The sequence below is a fragment of the Mauremys reevesii genome, linkage group 1 (genome assembly GCF_016161935.1).
Source record: "Mauremys reevesii isolate NIE-2019 linkage group 1, ASM1616193v1, whole genome shotgun sequence".
NCBI lineage: Eukaryota > Metazoa > Chordata > Testudines > Geoemydidae > Mauremys > Mauremys reevesii.
The window spans coordinates 33280708-33299972 of NC_052623.1; the positions used below are offsets into that span (position 1 = coordinate 33280708).

The window sequence follows — 19265 nt, forward strand, 5'->3', positions numbered from 1 at the left end:
TTATGGCAGCCTCAATCACCTGCTTACCCACTTCTCTCTCAAGAACCACTGCTCTCTCTTATGCTGTCCCCCATGCACATAAGAGTTCCTAGTCAAAATCTGTAAAGCCACCACCTCATCCTCCAAATCCTTCTTCAAACTCACTTCTGCCATTATGCGTACACTAAACTGCAACCATATCATGGCTAGACATATAGTGAGTTGTGGTTACTGCACCTGATTGGCTAGGATTGAGACACATCCTGTTAAATTTGTTGCTCTTTCTTTCCCATCCAAGCTTGCTTGTGTCTCATCCACTTACTGTGTTTTGATTTTTAGCTCTTTGAGGCAGGTATTTTCATTTTCTGTATGTTTGCACACTGTCTAGCTACAATCTGATTGGTCTCTTGGCACTACCACAATATAAATGTTATTATTCAACAATAATAAATAAGTATTATGTATAAATAATTATGTATGCAAGTTGGCACAATGAAATATGGATTCTAATAGGTGAAACGAATTTTTTTTAAAAAGAGGATGGAATATCTCAGCCACTACTAGAAACAATCACTTCTGGGACATATAGTAGACCAGGTATTTAATAACTTGCAGCAACATTATGTAACGGAGCCTTAGGGTAGAGGAATACCGTATATCCATTTGAAACTACAGAAGTGATTTAGGGAAGCAGAATATAAGTATTGAAGGACAATAAACTGCAAGACTTGACTTACGCCATAGAAGCCTTTCCTATAAGAACATAAGAAAGGCCGTACCGGGTCAGACCAAAGGTCCATCTAGCCCAGTATCTGTCTACCAACAGTGGCCAATGCCAGGTGCCCCTGAGGGAGTGAACCTAACAGGCAATGATCAAGTGATCTCTCTCCTGCCATCCATCTCCATCCTCTGGCGAACAGAGGCTAGGGACACCATTCTTACCCATCCTGGCTAATAGCCATTTATGGACTTAGCCACCATGAATTTATCCAGTCCCCTTTTAAACATTGTTATAGTCCTAGCCTTCACAACCTCCTCAGGTAAGGAGTTCCACAAGTTGACTGTGCGCTGCGTGAAGAAGAACTTCCTTTTATTTGTTTTAAACCTGCTGCCTATTAATTTCATTTGGTGACCCCTAGTTCTTGTATTATGGGAATAAGTAAATAACTTTTCCTTATCCACTTTCTCAACATCACTCATGATTTTATATACCTCTATCATGTCCCCCCTTAGTCTTCTCTTTTCCAAACTGAAGAGTCCTAGCCTCTTTAATCTTTCCTCATATGGGACCCTCTCTAAACCCCTAATCATTTTAGTTGCTCTTTTCTGAACCTTTTCTAGTGCTAGAATATCTTTTTGAAGTGAGGAGACCACATCTGTACACAGTATTCGAGATGTGGGCGTACCATGGATTTATATAAGGGCAATAATATATTCTCAGTCTTATTCTCTATCCCCTTTCTAATGATTCCTAACATCCTGTTTGCTTTTTTGACCGCCTCTGCACACTGCGTGGACATCTTCAGAGAACTATCCACGATAACTCCAAGATCTTTTTCCTGACTCGTTGTAGCTAAATTAGCCCCCATCATGTAGTATGTATAGTTGGGGTTATTTTTTCCAATGTGCATTACTTTACATTTATCCACATTAAATTTCATTTGCCATTTTGTTGCCCAATCACTTAGTTTTGTGAGATCTTTTTGAAGTTCTTCACAATCTGCTTTGGTCTTAACTATCTTAAGTAGTTTAGTATCATCTGCAAACTTTGCCACCTCACTGTTTACCCCTTTCTCCAGATCATTTATGAATAAATTGAATAGGATTGGTCCCAGGACTGACCCTTGGGGAACACCACTAGTTACCCCTCTCCATTCTGAGAATTTACCATTAATTCCTACCCTTTGTTCCCTGTCCTTTAACCAGTTCTCAGTCCATGAAAGGACCTTTCCTTTTATCCCATGACAGCTTAATTTACGTAAGAGCCTTTGGTGAGGGACCTTGTCAAAGGCTTTCTGGAAATCTAAGTACACTATGTCCACCGGATCCCCCTTGTCCACATGTTTGTTGACCCCTTCAAAGAACTCTAATAGATTAGTAAGACACGATTTCCCTTTACAGAAACCATGTTGACTATTGCTCGAGTTTGTTTTTCTATGTGTCTGACAATTTTATTCTTTACTATTGTTTCAACTAATTTGCCCGGTACCGACGTTAGACTTACCGGTCTGTAATTGCCGGGATCACCCCTAGAGCCCTTTTAAAAAAATTGGCGTAACATTAGCTAACTTCCAGTCATTGGGTACCGAAGCCGATTTAAAGGACAGGTTACAAACCTTAGTTAATAGTTCCGCAACTTCACATTTGAGTTCTTTCAGAACTCTTGGGTGAATGCCATCTGGTCCCGGTGACTTGTTAATGTTGAGTTTATCAATTAATTCCAAAACCTCCTCTAGTGACACTTCAATCTGTGACAGTTCCTCAGATTTGTCACCTACAAAAGCCAGCTCAGGTTTGGGAATCTCCCTAACATCCTCAGCCGTGAAGACTGAAGCAAAGAATCCATTTAGTTTCTCCGCAATGACTTTATCATCTTTAAGCGCTCCTTTTGTATTTTCATCGTCAAGGGGCCCCACTGGTTGTTTAGCAGGCTTCCTGCTTCTGATGTACTTAAAAAACATTTTGTTATTACCTTTGGAGTTTTTGGCTAGCCGTTCTTCAAACTCCTCTTTGGCTTTTCTTATTACACTCTTGCACTTAAGTTGGCAGTGTTTGTGCTCCTTTCTATTTGCCTCACTAGGATTTGACTTCCACTTTTTAAAGGAAGTCTTTTTATCTCTCACTGCTTCTTTTACATGGTTGTTAAGCCACGGTGGCTCTTTTTTAGTTCTTTTACTGTTTTTCTATATATTTTAAGGTATCTAATGCAAACTTAGTTTTACAAAAAGTTGCGTTTTAATGTAAGCAGCTTTCAATAGATATATCTTACACTATATATCAGGTTATTGCTTAATTTTCTGAATCTGCATTTTGAAGGAAAGTAACCTTTTCGGATTCTCATGAAACTACCATCCTGATAAATTAAATATTAATACTTTATATTCTGTAGTAACTTTGGGCCAGATTCTCTCCTATGTCTGCTTGGCTCGAGAGTATGGGTCTGTTGGAGCCATGTACAGCTCCCTGATCTTCTGCCTTGTGCAGCTGTCACCCACCTTAGATTAGAGCAGTGTAGGGACTATTTTAACCTAATCCAGCTGGCAGGAGTCTCCAGGGGATCATTCAGCAGTTGAGAATGGCCTGAGTACACCCATGCTCTGGCCGTGCCCCTAAACTGGCCCTCTCCCACTTCTTGGTGTAGCCTCCTAGGCCAGGAAGGTAGCATAAAGGCTGGCCATGTCAGTTTGTTTCTAGTTATGAGGTCCCATGCCACTGGGAAAATTCTTAGCTGGCCAGCTATGGACAGATTCCAACGTCTTTCCTGTGGATGGTAATGTGTAATGTGTTCAGATCTGTTTCCTTGATGATTTTGTATTCACTTATCTTGTTATTTTGATATATACACATTTAACTTCTATGGATAGTGGGAGTTACATATGCAAGAAATGAGCATCTCTTGAGTGAAACTGAAGGGCGGTTAGACTTCATACGGCATTGTCAGGGTTATTCCTTCAGGAAGCTGATCCTGTGATATGATGAGTGATTCTATAGGGTGTTAAGTGCACTTTAAGCGGCTGTGAGACCCCCTGTTTTTACAAGGAAGTAACTAATTCACATTTTTCCTTCACCTTGACTGCAACATAGACTGCTGCAACCATGCTACTTTCATATGTTCTCAGTGAGCTGACTGTGATGCTAGTCCTAAAATCTGTGTTCTCCTATATCCCACAAATATGCATTGCCTCTCTTTTTACTTTCTTCTCCTCCATGTCAGATTCTGTGGAGTAGGATAATGAACCATCAGCAACCCCCCTCTCCCAAAAATCAGTGATTTGCCCAACTCTAGTCTCCACACAGATGCGGCCTCTTTCAGGCAATGGATGGAATTTTGAGTATGTTTTAATATGAATAACATTTTAGTCTTTGTGGAAAATCTGTTCATAATGCTTCTAAAGATGTGCAGTGAACTGACATTTGCAAAGATAGTGCATGTTTAAATGTCTTTATATGTTTTTGTTCAGAGTACAAGTACAAGAAAGCCCAATGGCATTCCTGCGAGCAGTGCAACAGCATGTAAATCCTGAAGTACAGCTGGTGTGTACAGATTTATGTTCATTAAGTGATGCTTTTGATAGGGCTAAGTCCAGTCTTCTGATATACAAGGAAAGTGGGGGGAGAGGAGAGAAAGCATAGAGAGCCTATTCTCCCTGTAGAATCAGCAGAGCAGAATATCTCTGAGAACACTATCAGCAGCCTGGCTACAGCAGCAGATAATATACCATAACCCCAAAGGATGACTTTCCAGTAGGAAGCATGTCTAGCTCAGGACGTGCACTACTTCTTTCCAGAACAGCACTGTCAGAGGATGCTTTTTTAGCTACCAAGTGAGCAGCACTTCTAGCCTGTTTTTGTGGTCTTTCAGTCACAAACACACAAGGTTACTTTTTCCACCTCATATACCTTTAATCCTTTGTTTCCTAACAGAGCAGGATGTAGCACAGGTATACAGCATGTAGAGCCTTCCAAACAGCTTTCTCTTTCATCCAGCTCACCCTCTCAGATTCCCCCCCCCCACTTCCTGTTCCTCCTGATTATATATCCTTCCATTACTAAGCCAATTACTTTATTAGCCCACTAATTGCCACCAAGTGTCAGTAATCCTCACCAGTAACAGGTTGATTCCAGTTAAGTCTGCCACTTTCTCTGCACTGCAGCAACCTTGTGACCAGCATTCTGCAACCAGTACTCCTCTCACAAGCACCCTCCCCCATTTGTCAGAATTCCTAGAGAGGGGAATACATCTGCCAATATCTCTGCTCCCTCAGTTTACACTGGTTGTGGCTGGATTTGGCCTATAGTTAATCAACCAGTAAGTGTAATGTGGTCCATTAAAAAAAATTATACACATCTTTATCTGTCAGTGTCAGTTTTCCAATCATGGACTCACAAGACAAGAGATTTGCAGGAAAAACAAGTTAGTCTGGCTTTATAAATTTTTCAGATTTGTTGGGGAAATTGTATGTCTTTTAAGAGGGTGAAATGTATTAAGTGTAAGGAGAGATCTGTAGAAGTAGAGCACTGACCACTGTTCTCCCCTTCTTCCACTTAGGTAATGTGTGTACTGTCTTCCAATCAGAAGGACTGTTATGATTCGATTAAAAAGTTCCTGAGCTTGGACCAACCGGTCCCAAGCCAATGTGTACTAGCACGCACTCTGAACAAGCAGGGCATGATGATGAGTGTCGCCACGAAAATCGCAATGCAGATTATCTGTAAACTTGGAGGGGAGCTGTGGGCAGTAGACATCCCTGTAAGTAATTTGTTTAAAATATTTGTTTTTATCACAGCAAAACTTCTTCAACCATTTATATTAACTAGTCTTTGGTATGTCAAAAATGCTTAGCTCTAGCTGAAATTGATTTAGCATGGTATAAATTGTGCTTTGTTGACATTTTTCATCTGTGGATCTCAGAATACTTCAGCAACAATAATTCATATGAGAAACCACTCCTCAGCATGAGGAATGATTGCCCCAGTTTGGGCCCTGTGTTAATGATGCAGGATCCTTACTCTTGATCTGATGACTTCACAAAATGTTGGTGTATATAATCCCATCAAAATCATTTTTACATTAAAATATGTCTCTGTGCATACTCAAAACTCTGAGCACTTCTTGTTTACAATAAAAATTGTTACAAGGTACAGTATTGTGAAATATCCATGTTTTATGAAGGTGTACAAACAGATGTCCAACTTCAGCATTTCTTTGATCCACATTTCTGGGCAGGAAATCAAGCATTTGTGACCCTAATGACCCAACCAATGTGGGGAAAAAACCTCTACAATTCTTTAAATAAGCTTTATTTTCATGTGATCATATCAATAGGCTGTTTAGTTTGACAGTATTTTTGCAGTGGTGATGAGATTTAAAAGAATAGAATTTAAAGAAATGTAAAGCTTTCCAACAAAAAAGGACGTGTTCTGGGAAGATGTATGGTCTATTGGTTAGAACAGGGGATCATTAGATGTAGCAGTGGTATTACAAATAATACCTGAAGACCCCCAAGTAGGGTCTGGGTCCCATTGTGCAAGGCACTGTACAAACATAGTAAGAGACAGCTCTGCCCCCAAACAGTTTTAACGCATGTGTCTCATATTAGCCATATTTAACACTGGTATAATAATCTTTATGTATTTCACAGAAGTGCAGTGAGGCTTAATAATATTTTTGACCTTTGTGGATCTACTTGTGTGAGTAATAGCTCCCTGATGTAAGGGCTGTACAATCACTCTTGAGGTCTAAACTTGCTTCCATTGAAATCAGTGGCCAAATTTCCACTGACTGAAAAAAGGACAGGATTAGGGCCACAGTTTATATCAAGCAAGCCCTGTCTGGAAATCATAAATTCTAGTGTTAAAATGCCAGTTATTTGATTGTTACTTATGGTATTTGCATGTCCTTCAATACCTTGTGGCTTCAGACTTAAGGCCAAAAGTGAGATTGAATAGTGATTTCTTAGAAACCTGGTAAAAAGTAAAATAAATGATCACACTACAGAATGTTTTCATTCATCAGTAGGAGATTCAGTAAGCAATTCATTCCATATCAAGTTCTGTCATCTCCCCCTGATTTTTAATTGATCATTTTGGGATGCCTCCTGCACATTTTAAAAATACAGTGGAACCCCGTTTATTTCATCTAATTGGGACTGGGACCAGATTGGATAATCAAATTTGGATAATCAGGAGAATGGGCAAAGAGCTTTCTGTCTGTTATTTTAAGATGTGAAATTGCTTTAAAACTAGCTGACCACTCCCGGAAAAGCATTAAAACACACACACCTCTTCTTATCTACTTAACAGAATATGCAAACCCCTAGTTCTTTCAAAGAATGTTTTGTTCATTTTTTAACAAGTACAGGTATTGATCATTTTTACACTTTCCTTTTAACCCTGAACATTATAGGGACTGTCTACAACAGTGTTTCTCAACCTTTTTGTTGCAGTTGCCCAGGGCGCCATACCACATGGAGGTTCAGATAAATGGAGTTTTTCTGTATTTCTTAAAGTATTCAGAACTCTGCTTTATTTCATATATATTTTATCAATCTAATGTTTAATGGGAAACGGGTAATTCTGTTTCATCTTTAATCTTTAGCACTGACTTTAACAAGAAAATTTACTTAATTCATTGATTTTCTTTGTCATTATAAAAACAGCTTGACAGCATGCTGAAATTCAGTTGCCAGAACTAAGTGGAGGAAATGGACTACTTTGTTTTATTTAGTATGATCTTTCATCATGAGACACCTATGCTCCTTTTGAAATTCTTCCATTTCATCTGATTTCCCTTCATAAAAGGTGTCAAGATTCCTTACTGAATGAGCAGGGCTTAACTCTATTAGTGCTAGACAATATCCTTACAATGACTGTTCTCTTTTATCTTTTTTCATGAACCAGAGAACTCTGCTCATTCTTTATGCCTCTCTGCTATCACTCCCCTTCCCTTCTATGGTTTATTTAGTAAGATATAAAAATGTAAACTATGTACCAAATTTTGCCCTGAGTTACTCCTCTGCAGTTACGCTTTTTCAACCCCACTAAAAGTCCATGTCTGATGTGCTCTATATGTGAATTTCACCCTGTATCTCTACTTCTCCTTGTGTTGTATGAGAGTCTGAGCCTCGTAATGAGGTCCTGCTATAATTATAAATAACAGTAAAAATAGGCACACTAACCCAAGTATCTGCAGTACTTTTGCAGTCCTGTATTTGAATCCTCTTGTAATTTAATTAGGTCAGAGAGGCATCAGACTACAAACATTTTGTGGGGATGAGGATGAGATTTCCATCCCTCTTTAGAATGAAACATTCTTCACTTTCATAGTTTGCATAGGTAGAAACAGATTAAGTAACACAATCTTATTTTCATAATGCACAGTTAAATTTCACCAGTAGTACTGTATGAAATATTTGCTCCTACCTATTACAGAGAGCCTGAGTCCCATCTACAGATGTCCTAAATAGTGGTTATTTCTGACACTTTAATTTAATTCAAAAGATTTGATTCAATTATTCCAAGTTGATAGTGTCTTTTAGCAATCTGTTCCTTCTCAGAATCACCTTTTACCACTTTTTTTCCCCCAAGTGGAAAGCACACTATGACCTGGCCTTCAATAATAAATACGCATAGCAGCATACATAAAATATTTTTAACAGTTTTCCCCCAGTGAGCAAAAGGGAGAAAGAAAGGATCACGTTTTACAGACTCTAGTCATGTTGATGCTCATTGGCATATCATTGTGATGGCATGGTAAAATGATCTATGTAGAATGTGGGTACAAGGTCAGGACCTTACAGATATAGCAAATAAGGTCTGAAGTGATTCATTAGCATTGGTGGGAATGTTTCATCTAAACAGAGTTTAAAATGTCTTTATTTAACAAAATTAAATTTGAGGATTTGAGGGTTTTATTGAAAATAGCGTAGTCTCATCTGACAATACTCTAGCTTTGCTCTGTGTGGCTCTTTAACTGTTTCAAAAAGTGATTTGGTAAAGCTTTGAAAATCAGTATATTTGAAGTACTGTATATAATTCAGTGCATCACCAAATTATTGTCAATTTACATTTATTTCACAGCTAAAATCACTCATGGTGATAGGTATTGATGTCAATAAAGATGCCCTTAACAAAGGAAGTTCAGTAGTTGGATTTGTGGCTAGCACTAATTCAAAAATTACTAGGTAAGCCTTTTATACTACTACTCCTAAGGGTCCTATAATTATGCCTACTTATCTCAGAAGGGTGTCTGGGGGCTTACTTTCTGTTTTGATTCTTTGGACAGAAGGCACTATCACAGACCTGGAAGAAAACAGTAAAACCAAATGTAAGGTCATATATCTAGCAACAAAGAACATAGACCATATTTATAAGGTGTGAGACTATATCTTGGGAAGCAGTGGCTGAAAAAGATTTGGGGATTATGGTGTATAATCAGAATGGAGTCATTATTCATTAATTTCTGTACATATATACATACTTAATATCTGCCATCATACTGAGTCAGACTTAGTAAATCACCACAGCCATTTCAAACCAGTATAGTTAAATATAATTTATTTTAAAAGTCAATAATTTTGTGTTTTTCTTTGCAGTCCCTTAAGTACACCAAAGAAAACGAGAGTTTAAAACAAATGTGAAATAACTTCAAATGACTCTTAAATCCATAAAGACTGTAGAAGTCTTAAAAATGGCCATTAAGACATGAGCCTATGCTCATCAGCCATAAATGTTTTACTATCAATTTCAACAGCAGTAAGTTTGTGCCCTTATTCCATCCATCACTCAAACAGTTCCTAAGTATTACAGAATATATAATACTCTTTAAGATCAGCTATTATGAGCCGTATGAGGTGTTTTCCATGTTAAAGACAATATCACACCCTTGGTCACTAGGCATCACTTCCAGTTGATACTGATTGTAGTTGTATATGTGGATCAAGAGTACCATGTAGGTCTTTAATGTTTATTCATAAATATTAAGGAAGGCAGTGTTTAATGTGGTGAGCAAGGGGACTCTTGGGTTCTACTCCCACATTGGATGTGCTCACTGGTGCTGGCTTCCTCCTTTCCCTCAGGGTGCTCAACCCCTGCTCAGCCCCAGGCTCCGCCTCCACTTCACCCCTCCACCCAAGCCCTTGCCCCACTTCTTCCTACCCCTGCTTTGCCCCAGGTCCGGCCTCCAATCCACTCCTTCCGCAAAGGCCCCACCCTGCCTCTTCCCACTCAGTCCCACCCCATGCCCCGAGTGCGTCCCAGCCCCGCTCCGCCCCTTCTCTCCCCCAGCACCTTTTGCACACCGTGGAACAGCTGATTGCTGCGGGCGGGAGGCACTGGGAGGGATGGGGGTGCTGGCTGCCAGTGGGTACTAAGCACCCACTAATTTTTTTTCCATGGGTGCTCTAGGGCTGGAGCATCCACAAAGTCCGTGGTTGTTTTTTGGATAGGATGTAAAATTCATCTGCATGTATTATTGAAAGGCAAGGGCATTTTTTGCAAGAATATGGGTGTTAACCCTGTTGTCTTTGCTGAATTAGGTAATTACATTCTGCCTTCTAAATTGGATATAGTATTCTTTTCACTTTCTGTCTTAGTATTAAACAGCTGCCTTTTTTTGCCCCAAAGATAGATTAAGTGACTCATGTATATGACTTTAATAGTAGTTAATGGAGTGCTTTAGGATAAAAGGTGCTATATAAATATAAAATAATATTTATTATTTATGAGTTCAGAACTTTTTGGAGTTTGGACCTGGTATAATGATAGTGAATTCATTGCAAATCCTTAATTCATACAGTGTCAGGGCAAGTGTTTGTTAATACAATATTCAGTCTGTAGACCCTTCAGAAGATAGAATGGTGGCAATTTAATTTCACTGTTATGATATAGATTCAATGTTAGAAAAAGAAATTTCTTTGCATTCAGAGGTCTGTATAAAGTTAAATATTGTGATGGTTTACGTGTTTGGGGATATAATCAGCAACCAACACAAACTTAATTTTTTCAAAGCTATTTTTTTTTACAGTAATCCAGTAAGGGTGTATTTTTAAACCATTGAAACCACACAGCATTATTTATGAAGAACTCTAGAATTAAACATTGTAACCAAAGTCAGCTATTTTATTAGTGCATGATAGTGTCTTCATAATCCTGGACCTGGAAAGACTTGTTGGCAGCCCTGATGGGGTTCATTATAAACTGACATGATAGGATTGGTCAATTTCTCAGTGCTGAATGGATGTTAATGTTCCCTTCATATATGTTCAGTCCAGTTCATTGGTGTACCCCCTGCTTCTGCATATAATAATAATAATTAGCATTTACATAGAGCCTTCCATCAGAGAATCTGAAAGTGCCTCACAAATATAGTCTATTCATCTTACAACACCCCAGTGACAGATGTAGGCATTTTACAGAGAAGAAAGAAAAACAAGAGGTTGAAGCTCAAGTTTTCAAAAGTGGCCTCTAACTTCAGAGTCCTCAGTGTTTTGGGTGGCCAACTTTAGACACCAACTAGCTCATTTTCAGAGCTGTTGAACATTTAATCTACCAATGGAATCAGTGTGAGCTAACTAGACATCAAGTTTGAAAACTGTAGCTCATAAATCCTGGGGAATAAGGCAGGTCTAACCTGTTCTACTGCATTGCTCAGAATCTGAATTTCATATTCTCCTAAGCTATCCCTACTTTGAAGAGTCCTCCCTTTATTAGTAGTTTCAGGTGATGGCTGCATGATTTACGAGAAGCGCAGCCAATAGTAAAGGAAACTTGGTGTTAAAGTAATGCAAAACTCAGAACACAATTGTAGTGGTTGCCTAGTAACTTACTACTTATTTTTAGGTGGGTCTCTCGCTGCATCCTTCAGAATACAGGGACTGATATCGCAGATTGTTTAAAAGTCTGCATGAAAGGTATACTGTCATGTATCTTTTAAAGTTAGAGCAATACAGTTTATAGGTTGATTATTGGCTATTTCTCAATGTATTGTTTGCATTACATTCTAATCTCTTGTGTAAATGAATTTCACAGTGCATCAGAACCTGTAGTATTATAGAAACTATTATTATTACAGAAATTGGCTACCCAAACTAGTTTTAAAACCAGATGCACAACATTATTACACCAATTACTCTGTATTTTGTAAGTTCTAATATTCTTTTATTGGTTCTTCTAATAATAAGTTAGGGGTTTAACTTGTAAATCCTTAGTCACAGGAATAGTCCTTATTCACTATCCAGAGTACTACTCCCATGTTCTCACTTTGTAAGCTCCTTGGGGCAGGAACCTTGACTTATTATGTATTTGTAAAGAGTAAGGCTCACCAGGTGTGCTAGATAAATACATAATCAAAATTACATGGTAATATATAGTAAGAGACCTTGAAAATGTCACTCATCCAGCATGATTAGAACTCTTCTTCGTCAACATCTGTAGAATCTAAGCTCTACCAAAAAACAAAACAAAACACCTCAACCCCATTTCTAGCTCTTGTGGTTGTGAAGAAAACCTCCCAAGAACCAAATGTGGTCTTCCAAAGGCTTACGTCTACACTATACACCACTTTTGGTAGCATGCAGGGTACATGTAGCTTCACGCTGCAGTATGTGTCAACTCAATAAAATGCTCTGGCATTTCCAAAAGGTGTCAGTAGCTTCCCCACCAGACTCTTTTCCTGCAGCTGGGAAAGGCTCAGGCACTGGGACAGTAGATGGCTAAAAATAGCAGTGTAGATAGGGAGGCACGTCTTGGGCGAGCAGAACCATGTAGGGTATGTACTTGGTTATATAGCCCCCTCCCCCCCCGATGTATATTTACTTGCCTAAGCCATGTCTCACCATCAACAGTGCTGTTTATATCTATGCTGGGGGTCTGAGTATTTACACTACACACTGCTGAAAGAAGCCTGCAGTGCAGATGTAGTATAACTCTTCAGAGAGGTGGTTCCAATGTTGCTGTCACTTCAAGAGGGGCAGTCTGCCTGTCACCAGTGCTAAGGCTGCCAGAGTCCAGCCATCACTCCTAGGAGTGATGGGCCTTGGTGGGGCTTCCCCACCAAAAGCAGAGGCCCACACGTGCTCAGTGGGAGAATGTCTAGCAGAATCTTTGCTCCTCACGTTTCCCCTCTTCCTCCCCGTAGAAGAGCCCTCTGTGGCAGTAACAGGCAAGGAGCCCAGTGCTATTGGTCTTCAGGATGGCTTGGATCACCCTGCTCCTTGTTCTGATGCTGCTGCTCTATTTTTGGGATGGCTGGGGTCAGGTACAGGAAGAGGGAAATCTCACTCTCTGCCATTCCAGCACAGTACTCTGCTTTATTTTGAGTTAAGGAATTGGTGCCTAGCAGATGCAAAGAAAAAGATCCAAATTCAGAAATGTGGCTTTTGTCCAACTCTTCATCATGCAAGTTACATCAGTTTATTTACACTATATACACCCATTTCCAGTGTGTAACTTGCATCTTTGATTTTGGCCTCTGGAGACTTATATCCTGATCCAAAGTGCATTAACATCAGTGGGAATGTTTCCATTTACTGTGGTAGGCTTTGCCCCATAATTTGCATATTTCAAGTATATTATAAATAGGGCTATCCAGTGATTAAAAAAATAATCTTGATTAATTGTGCTGTTAATAATAATAGAATACCATTTATTTAAATATTTTTGGATGTTTTCTACATTTTCAAATATATTGATTTCAGTTACAACACAAAATACAAATATTTGCACTGCTAAAAACAGTTCTTTTCAATTCACCTAATACAAGTACTGTAGTGCAATCTCTATCATGAAAGTTGAACTTACAAATATAGAATTATGTACAAAAAAAACTGTATTCAAAAATAAAAACTATGTAAAACTTTAGAGCCTACAAGTCCACTCAGTCCTACTTCTTGTTCAACCAATCACTCAGACAAACAAGTGTGTTTACATTTGCAGGAGATAATGCTACCTGCTTCTTGTTTTCAGTGTTACCTGAAAGAGAACAGGCATTCGCATTGCACTGTTATAGCTGGTGTTGCAAGATATTTACGTGCTAGATGCGCTAAAGATTTATATGTCCCTTCATGATCCAACCACCATTCCAGAGGATATGCATCCATACTGATGACGGGTTCTGCTCAATAACGATCCAAAGCAGTGCATACTGTTGCATGTTCATTTTCATCATCTGAGTCAGATGCCACCAGCAGAAAGTTTATTTTCTTTTTGGTGGTTCAGTTTCTATAGTTTCCACATGGGAGTGCTGCTCTTTTAAGACTTCTCAAAGCATGTTCCACACTTCATCCCTCTCAGATTTTGGAAGGCACTTGAGATTAAACCTTGGGTTGAGTGATGTAGCTGTCGTTAGAAATCTCACATTGGTACTTTTGCATTTTGTCAAAGCAGTGAAAGTGATCTTAAAATGAACAACATGTGCTGGGTCATCATCTGAGACTGCCATAATATGAACTATATGGCAGAATATGGGTAAAACCACAGATCAGGAGACATACAATTCTCACTCAAGTAATTCAGTCACAAATTTAATCAATGTATTATTTTTCTAAGGAGTGTCATCAGCATGGAATCATGTCCTCTGGAACAGTGGTCGAAGCATGAAGGGAGCATACGAATATTTAGCATATCTGGTACAAAAACCTTGCAGTTCTGGCTACAAAAGTGCCAAGCGAACACCTGTTCTCACTTTCAGGTTACACTGTGAATAAGAAGCGGGCAGTATTATCTCCCGTAAATGTAAACAAACTTGTTTGTCTTAGCAATCAGCTGAATAAGTAGTAGTACTATGTGGACTTGTAGGCTCTGAAGTTTTACATTGTTTAGTTTTTGAATGCAGTTAAATAACAAAAATCTACATTTTGTAAGTTGTACTTTCACGACAAAGAGATTGCACTACAGTACTTGTCTGAGGTGAATTGAAAAATACTATTTTCTTTTGCTCACAGGTGCCGACTTTCCAAATTGCTGGGGGATGCTTGACTCCTGGCTCTGCTCAAGTCCCCGCCCCCACTCTACCTCTTCCCCCAAGGCCCCATCCCTGCCCCACCTCTCCTGGCCCCGCTCTGCCTCTTCCTTCCCCCAAGTGCGCCATGTCCTCGCTACTCCCTCCTCCACCCCCAGCCTTATGCACACCACGAAACAGCGGGCAGGGAGAGGGAGGTGCTGAACCATGGGACCCACCAGCAGACAGGAGGCACTGGTGGATGAGGAAGAGCTGATAGGGGGGCTACCGGTGGGTCGTAAGAACCCACAACATTTTCCCCATGGGTACTCCAGCCCTGGAGCACCCATGGAGTTGGCACTTATGCTTTTGTTTCTTTTTTACAGTGCAAATGTTTGTAATAAAAATAAATAATATAAAATAAGCACTGTACACTTTGAGTGGCCTCTTACAGTTGGTATGGCTACTTCCACCTTTTCATGTTCTCTGTATGTATAAATATCTTCTTGCTGTATGTTCCAGTCTGTGCATCCGATGAAGTGGGCTGTAGCCCACGAAAGTTTATGCTCAAATAAATTTGTTAGTCTCTAAGGTGCCACAAGTACTCCTGTTCTTTTTACTGTACACTTTGTAGTCTGCATTGTAATTGAAATAAATATATTTGAAAATGTATAAAAACATCCAGAATATTTAATAAATTTCAATTGGTATTTAACAGTGCGATTAACCTGATTAACCACGATTCATTTTTTGCGTTAATTGCGTAATTAACTGCAATTAATTGACAGCCTTAATTATAAATTGTGCCCAGCTTTAAATAGATCTAAGATGGATGTGTGTTTGTAATATATGTTTATTATATACACAGAAATATATAGTGTTCTGCATTAGGTAGTCTGTATTTACAGAATCTTAAATACAAGCATTTGTAGTTTTCTTTGGTACTAGGAATAGATAAAAACTGTGTTTAGCTTTTGGTAAATCATGAACGTTTGATGGAGCCAACTATATATAAAATACAGGAAACCACAATAAAAAGATATAATCAATTTATTTGAGTCATTAACACCAGGAATGAATTTGTACTATAAGTTTCATAAAATAATATGCTGTATATTCATGCATCAAAAATATTCAAGTGAAACAAAAATGCATCAGAGAACTTGCTGTTACTATTAACAGTGCATACAGTACAGTACACATTTTAGCAGAGAGGGAGATTTATTACCTCTAGAGCCAGGGCTAGATGATATACGTTTTTATCTCCAGTACTATTTTTGACACAATATTCTCTGAAAATCAAAACAAAATGATGGAATATTGTTACAAAAGAAAACAAGAATATTAATATTAAATTAGGTTGCAAAGAAATAAACCCTGATCACTCTCTCCTTACTGATGCGGTATGTAATATAGGCGCTATCAGCAAGTGGCACAAGTATAATTGTGAGTTGCCTGCGCGCATCATAGTATACCGTGATGGTGTTGCAGATGGCCAGCTGAAGATGGTGGTGGATTATGAGGTCCCACAATTACTTAGTGTCCTCACAGAATTAACTACTAATTACAGGTAACTAGAATTTCTTCTCCCTGCCCCCCCCCCCTTCCATGTTGGAGAAATCAAAGCAAATTCAATGTACTTGTATCTATTATGTCATTTCCTGTAGAATATATCTGAAAACATAAAATTCTGGCTGACATCCAAAGAGACTGAGGACTTACAGACACTATCATGTAACTTAATGTGTTCTTTCAGCTCTCAAAGCTGAAAGCATTGTTTATATGCTTTATAAAAAGACATATAAATCTGTTCTATATAGAACATTCTGAATGAGATATAGCAACATAATTCAAGCCATCTGCCTGTTTCTATTCTTAGTCCTTTTATAACTAGGAAAGAGGTAATATGAAATCTTTTATTATAGCTACTTTATATTTGTCCTTTGTTTCAAGTCCCAAAGTGTCAGTGATTGTGGTCAGGAAGAAATGCATTCCTCGATTCTTTGCAGAGGCAAACAGAAGCCTGCAAAACCCACCTGTTGGCACTATTGTTGACACAGAGGCTACTCGTCCTGAATGGCAAGTATACTTGCGTCAAACGGAAAGAACCTGCTGTCTCCTTCATAAAGTACAATTTGAATATCAAATTAAGGGAGTATAATGTTATTAAGTAGGAGTCTTCTAAAACTTCAGGTTAGAAAGGCACCATGAAATTTTTTCAGCTCTCCTAATTCAACAACCATACAGTATAATTTGTTTGAAGGAGCAAATGTATCTGTTTTCAGATATGCTTGTAGAATTTCTTCAGCAAACAATTCATTTTACGTTTAATCCATGTACAAAAATTCTGATTTTGAAACTCCTATTAAAAGTGAAATATACAGTGTTCTGCACTGAATTACACTAACCAAATTGAAAAAGTACATAAACTGCATTAATTTTTTTAAATGACAGTTATAGTATACAAAATGTACGTACCAATATAATCCATTCATCTTTACATTGTATTTTAAAAGATAAATCCTTCAAAAAAAAAACCCCAAACCCCCCCCAGAGAAAATACAACTTTAAGATTCTCATGTGGGTCTGATTTGCCCGTGCATTACTCCAGGTTTAAGTTGATGCAATTCCATTTATTTCACTGGCATGAAGTTAGAGTAATACGTGGGCGAATCGGACGCATATGAGAATCCTAAAGTTTATTTTCTCTGTTATACTGGTTATAGGTATTAATATTAATGTAACTAACCAAAGATGCTACATTAATGGACGTCGATACAGAGATGACAGACTCAGAAACCTAACAAAGAAAAAAGTCTGCATTTTGATGTCCTTTTCAAACCCATTTCAGCCAAGATTTTAAACTCGGCCTTGTGTACACTACAGAGTTTTGTCGACAAAAGTTATGTTGACACTCAAAAAGCGCGATAATAAAAATTGGTATTGCATGTTCACACTACTCTCCCTCTGTCATCGGGCACTAGCATTGACAGTGTGAGCAGTGCATTGAGAGTATCTATGCCACAGTTCAGCTCAACACCTTCTGCCACTAAGTCTTGTGGGAAAGCGGAGTGGATCACAGTGCATCTTGGGACTGGGCTCAACATCCCATGATGCATTGTTTTCCATCCCAGCGTTCAGTGGTCTTCCAGCTTTCTTTCATGGCATTTTTCAACAGCCCTGGTTCGCTGTGCACCCCAGCATCTGTGTGTGAAGGGTTGGATCCCGCACTGCTCTCCTATGCTCTGATAACTGTCATTAAGACATCACGGATGGCAGTGCAGTTAATCATGAAGTTCCTAACCAAACAGGACTCCCGGTCGCCTCATCTGCTCTGTGATATGGATAGAAGCAACTTAGATTTCTGTTGGCATTCACGGAACAGCTGCACATGGTGGACCATCGTTTTTGGGCTCAGGAAACAAGCAGGGAGTGGTGGGATCATATTGTCATGCCGGTCTGGGATGACTAACAGTGGCTACAGAACTTTCAGATGCAGAAAACCACCTTCTTGGAACTGTGTGCTCACCCCAGCACAACGGCACTAGAACATCGGACCCAGAGTTGCCCTATTGGTAGAGAAGCATATGGCAATCGCAGTGTGGAAGCTGGTGACTCCAGCCTGCTACCGGTCAGTCGTGAATCAGTTTGGAGTCAGAAAGTTGACCGTTGGGGCTGTGTTAACGCAAGTGTGCAGGGCCATTAATTGCATCCTTCTATGAAGGACCCTGACTCAGGGAAATGTGTGTGAAATAGTGGACAGCTTGGCAGAAATGGATTTCCCTAACTCTGGAGGGGCGATATTTTGTGGAGGGTGCCAATTTTGACACCAGACCACCTTGCAACAGAGTACATTAATAGGAAGGGGTACTTCTCCATGGTGTTGCAGGTGCTTGTGAATCACTGTGGGTGTTTCACTGACATAAATGTGGAGTGGTCCAGGAAGGTGCATGTCCACTCCATGACCCATTCGCCTACCCTTCTGTTGGAGCCAGCTGGCAAGAAGGAGCTGAAGAAGCGGCGGTTCGGCAGGGCCCTATTTGTGGCACCATGAAGGTGCGATTCCAGGGGGCACTTCGACCAACCCGAAGGCTGCCGCTAGGGGGAAAACCTTCCTGCAACTGTGTCCGTGGCACGCACACACCTACTTGGATTGGACATGAGCAACACATCTTGAAGAACAATAGTTACAAAAAGGTAAGTAACCGTTTTTTCTGATATACAGATTAGCTGTACAGGGAAATGTTGAGCACACAAACACAGCATGCCTTGTATATTTATGTACCCTGAACCCACTTCATGCATCTTCAGGAACACCAGCCTTTACAGAAAGCTGCAAGTGGGGACTTTCTTTCCGGACCAGAAGATTACTGTGGGGGATGTTGAAGTGATCCTAGGAGACCTAGCGTACCTCTTACAGCCATGGCTCAGGAAACCGTACACAGGAAACTTGGATATCAGTAAGGAGCGGTTCAACAACAGGCTGAGTAGGTGCCGGATGACCATGGAATGTGCCTTTGGCAGATTAAAGGCGCACTGGTGATGCCTTTATGGCAGATTAGACCTCAATGTGGATAATAATCCCATGGTCACAGCTGCGTGTTGTATGTTGTGTAATATTTGTGAAGCT

General features: G+C 39.5%; 1 protein-coding gene across 7 annotated transcripts in view; it reads left to right on the plus strand.

The window, feature by feature from the left end:
- PIWIL4 (piwi like RNA-mediated gene silencing 4) overlaps positions 1-19265 on the plus strand; it is a 69033-nt gene that overhangs the window by 43734 nt on the left and 6034 nt on the right. For 4 of the 7 annotated variants that reach the window (XM_039538704.1, XM_039538714.1, XM_039538694.1 and 1 more), the window contains 6 exons: positions 4161-4233; positions 5249-5449; positions 8779-8882; positions 11539-11609; positions 16052-16205; positions 16589-16714. In XM_039538704.1, coding sequence (XP_039394638.1) covers positions 4161-4233; positions 5249-5449; positions 8779-8882; positions 11539-11609; positions 16052-16205; positions 16589-16714 — 729 coding nt within the window. Of the gene's footprint in view, positions 1-4160; positions 4234-5248; positions 5450-8778; positions 8883-11538; positions 11610-16051; positions 16206-16588; positions 16715-19265 lie in introns of those variants that run through there. The other 3 variants (XR_005598458.1, XM_039538739.1, XM_039538735.1) reach the window with 3 other exon arrangements.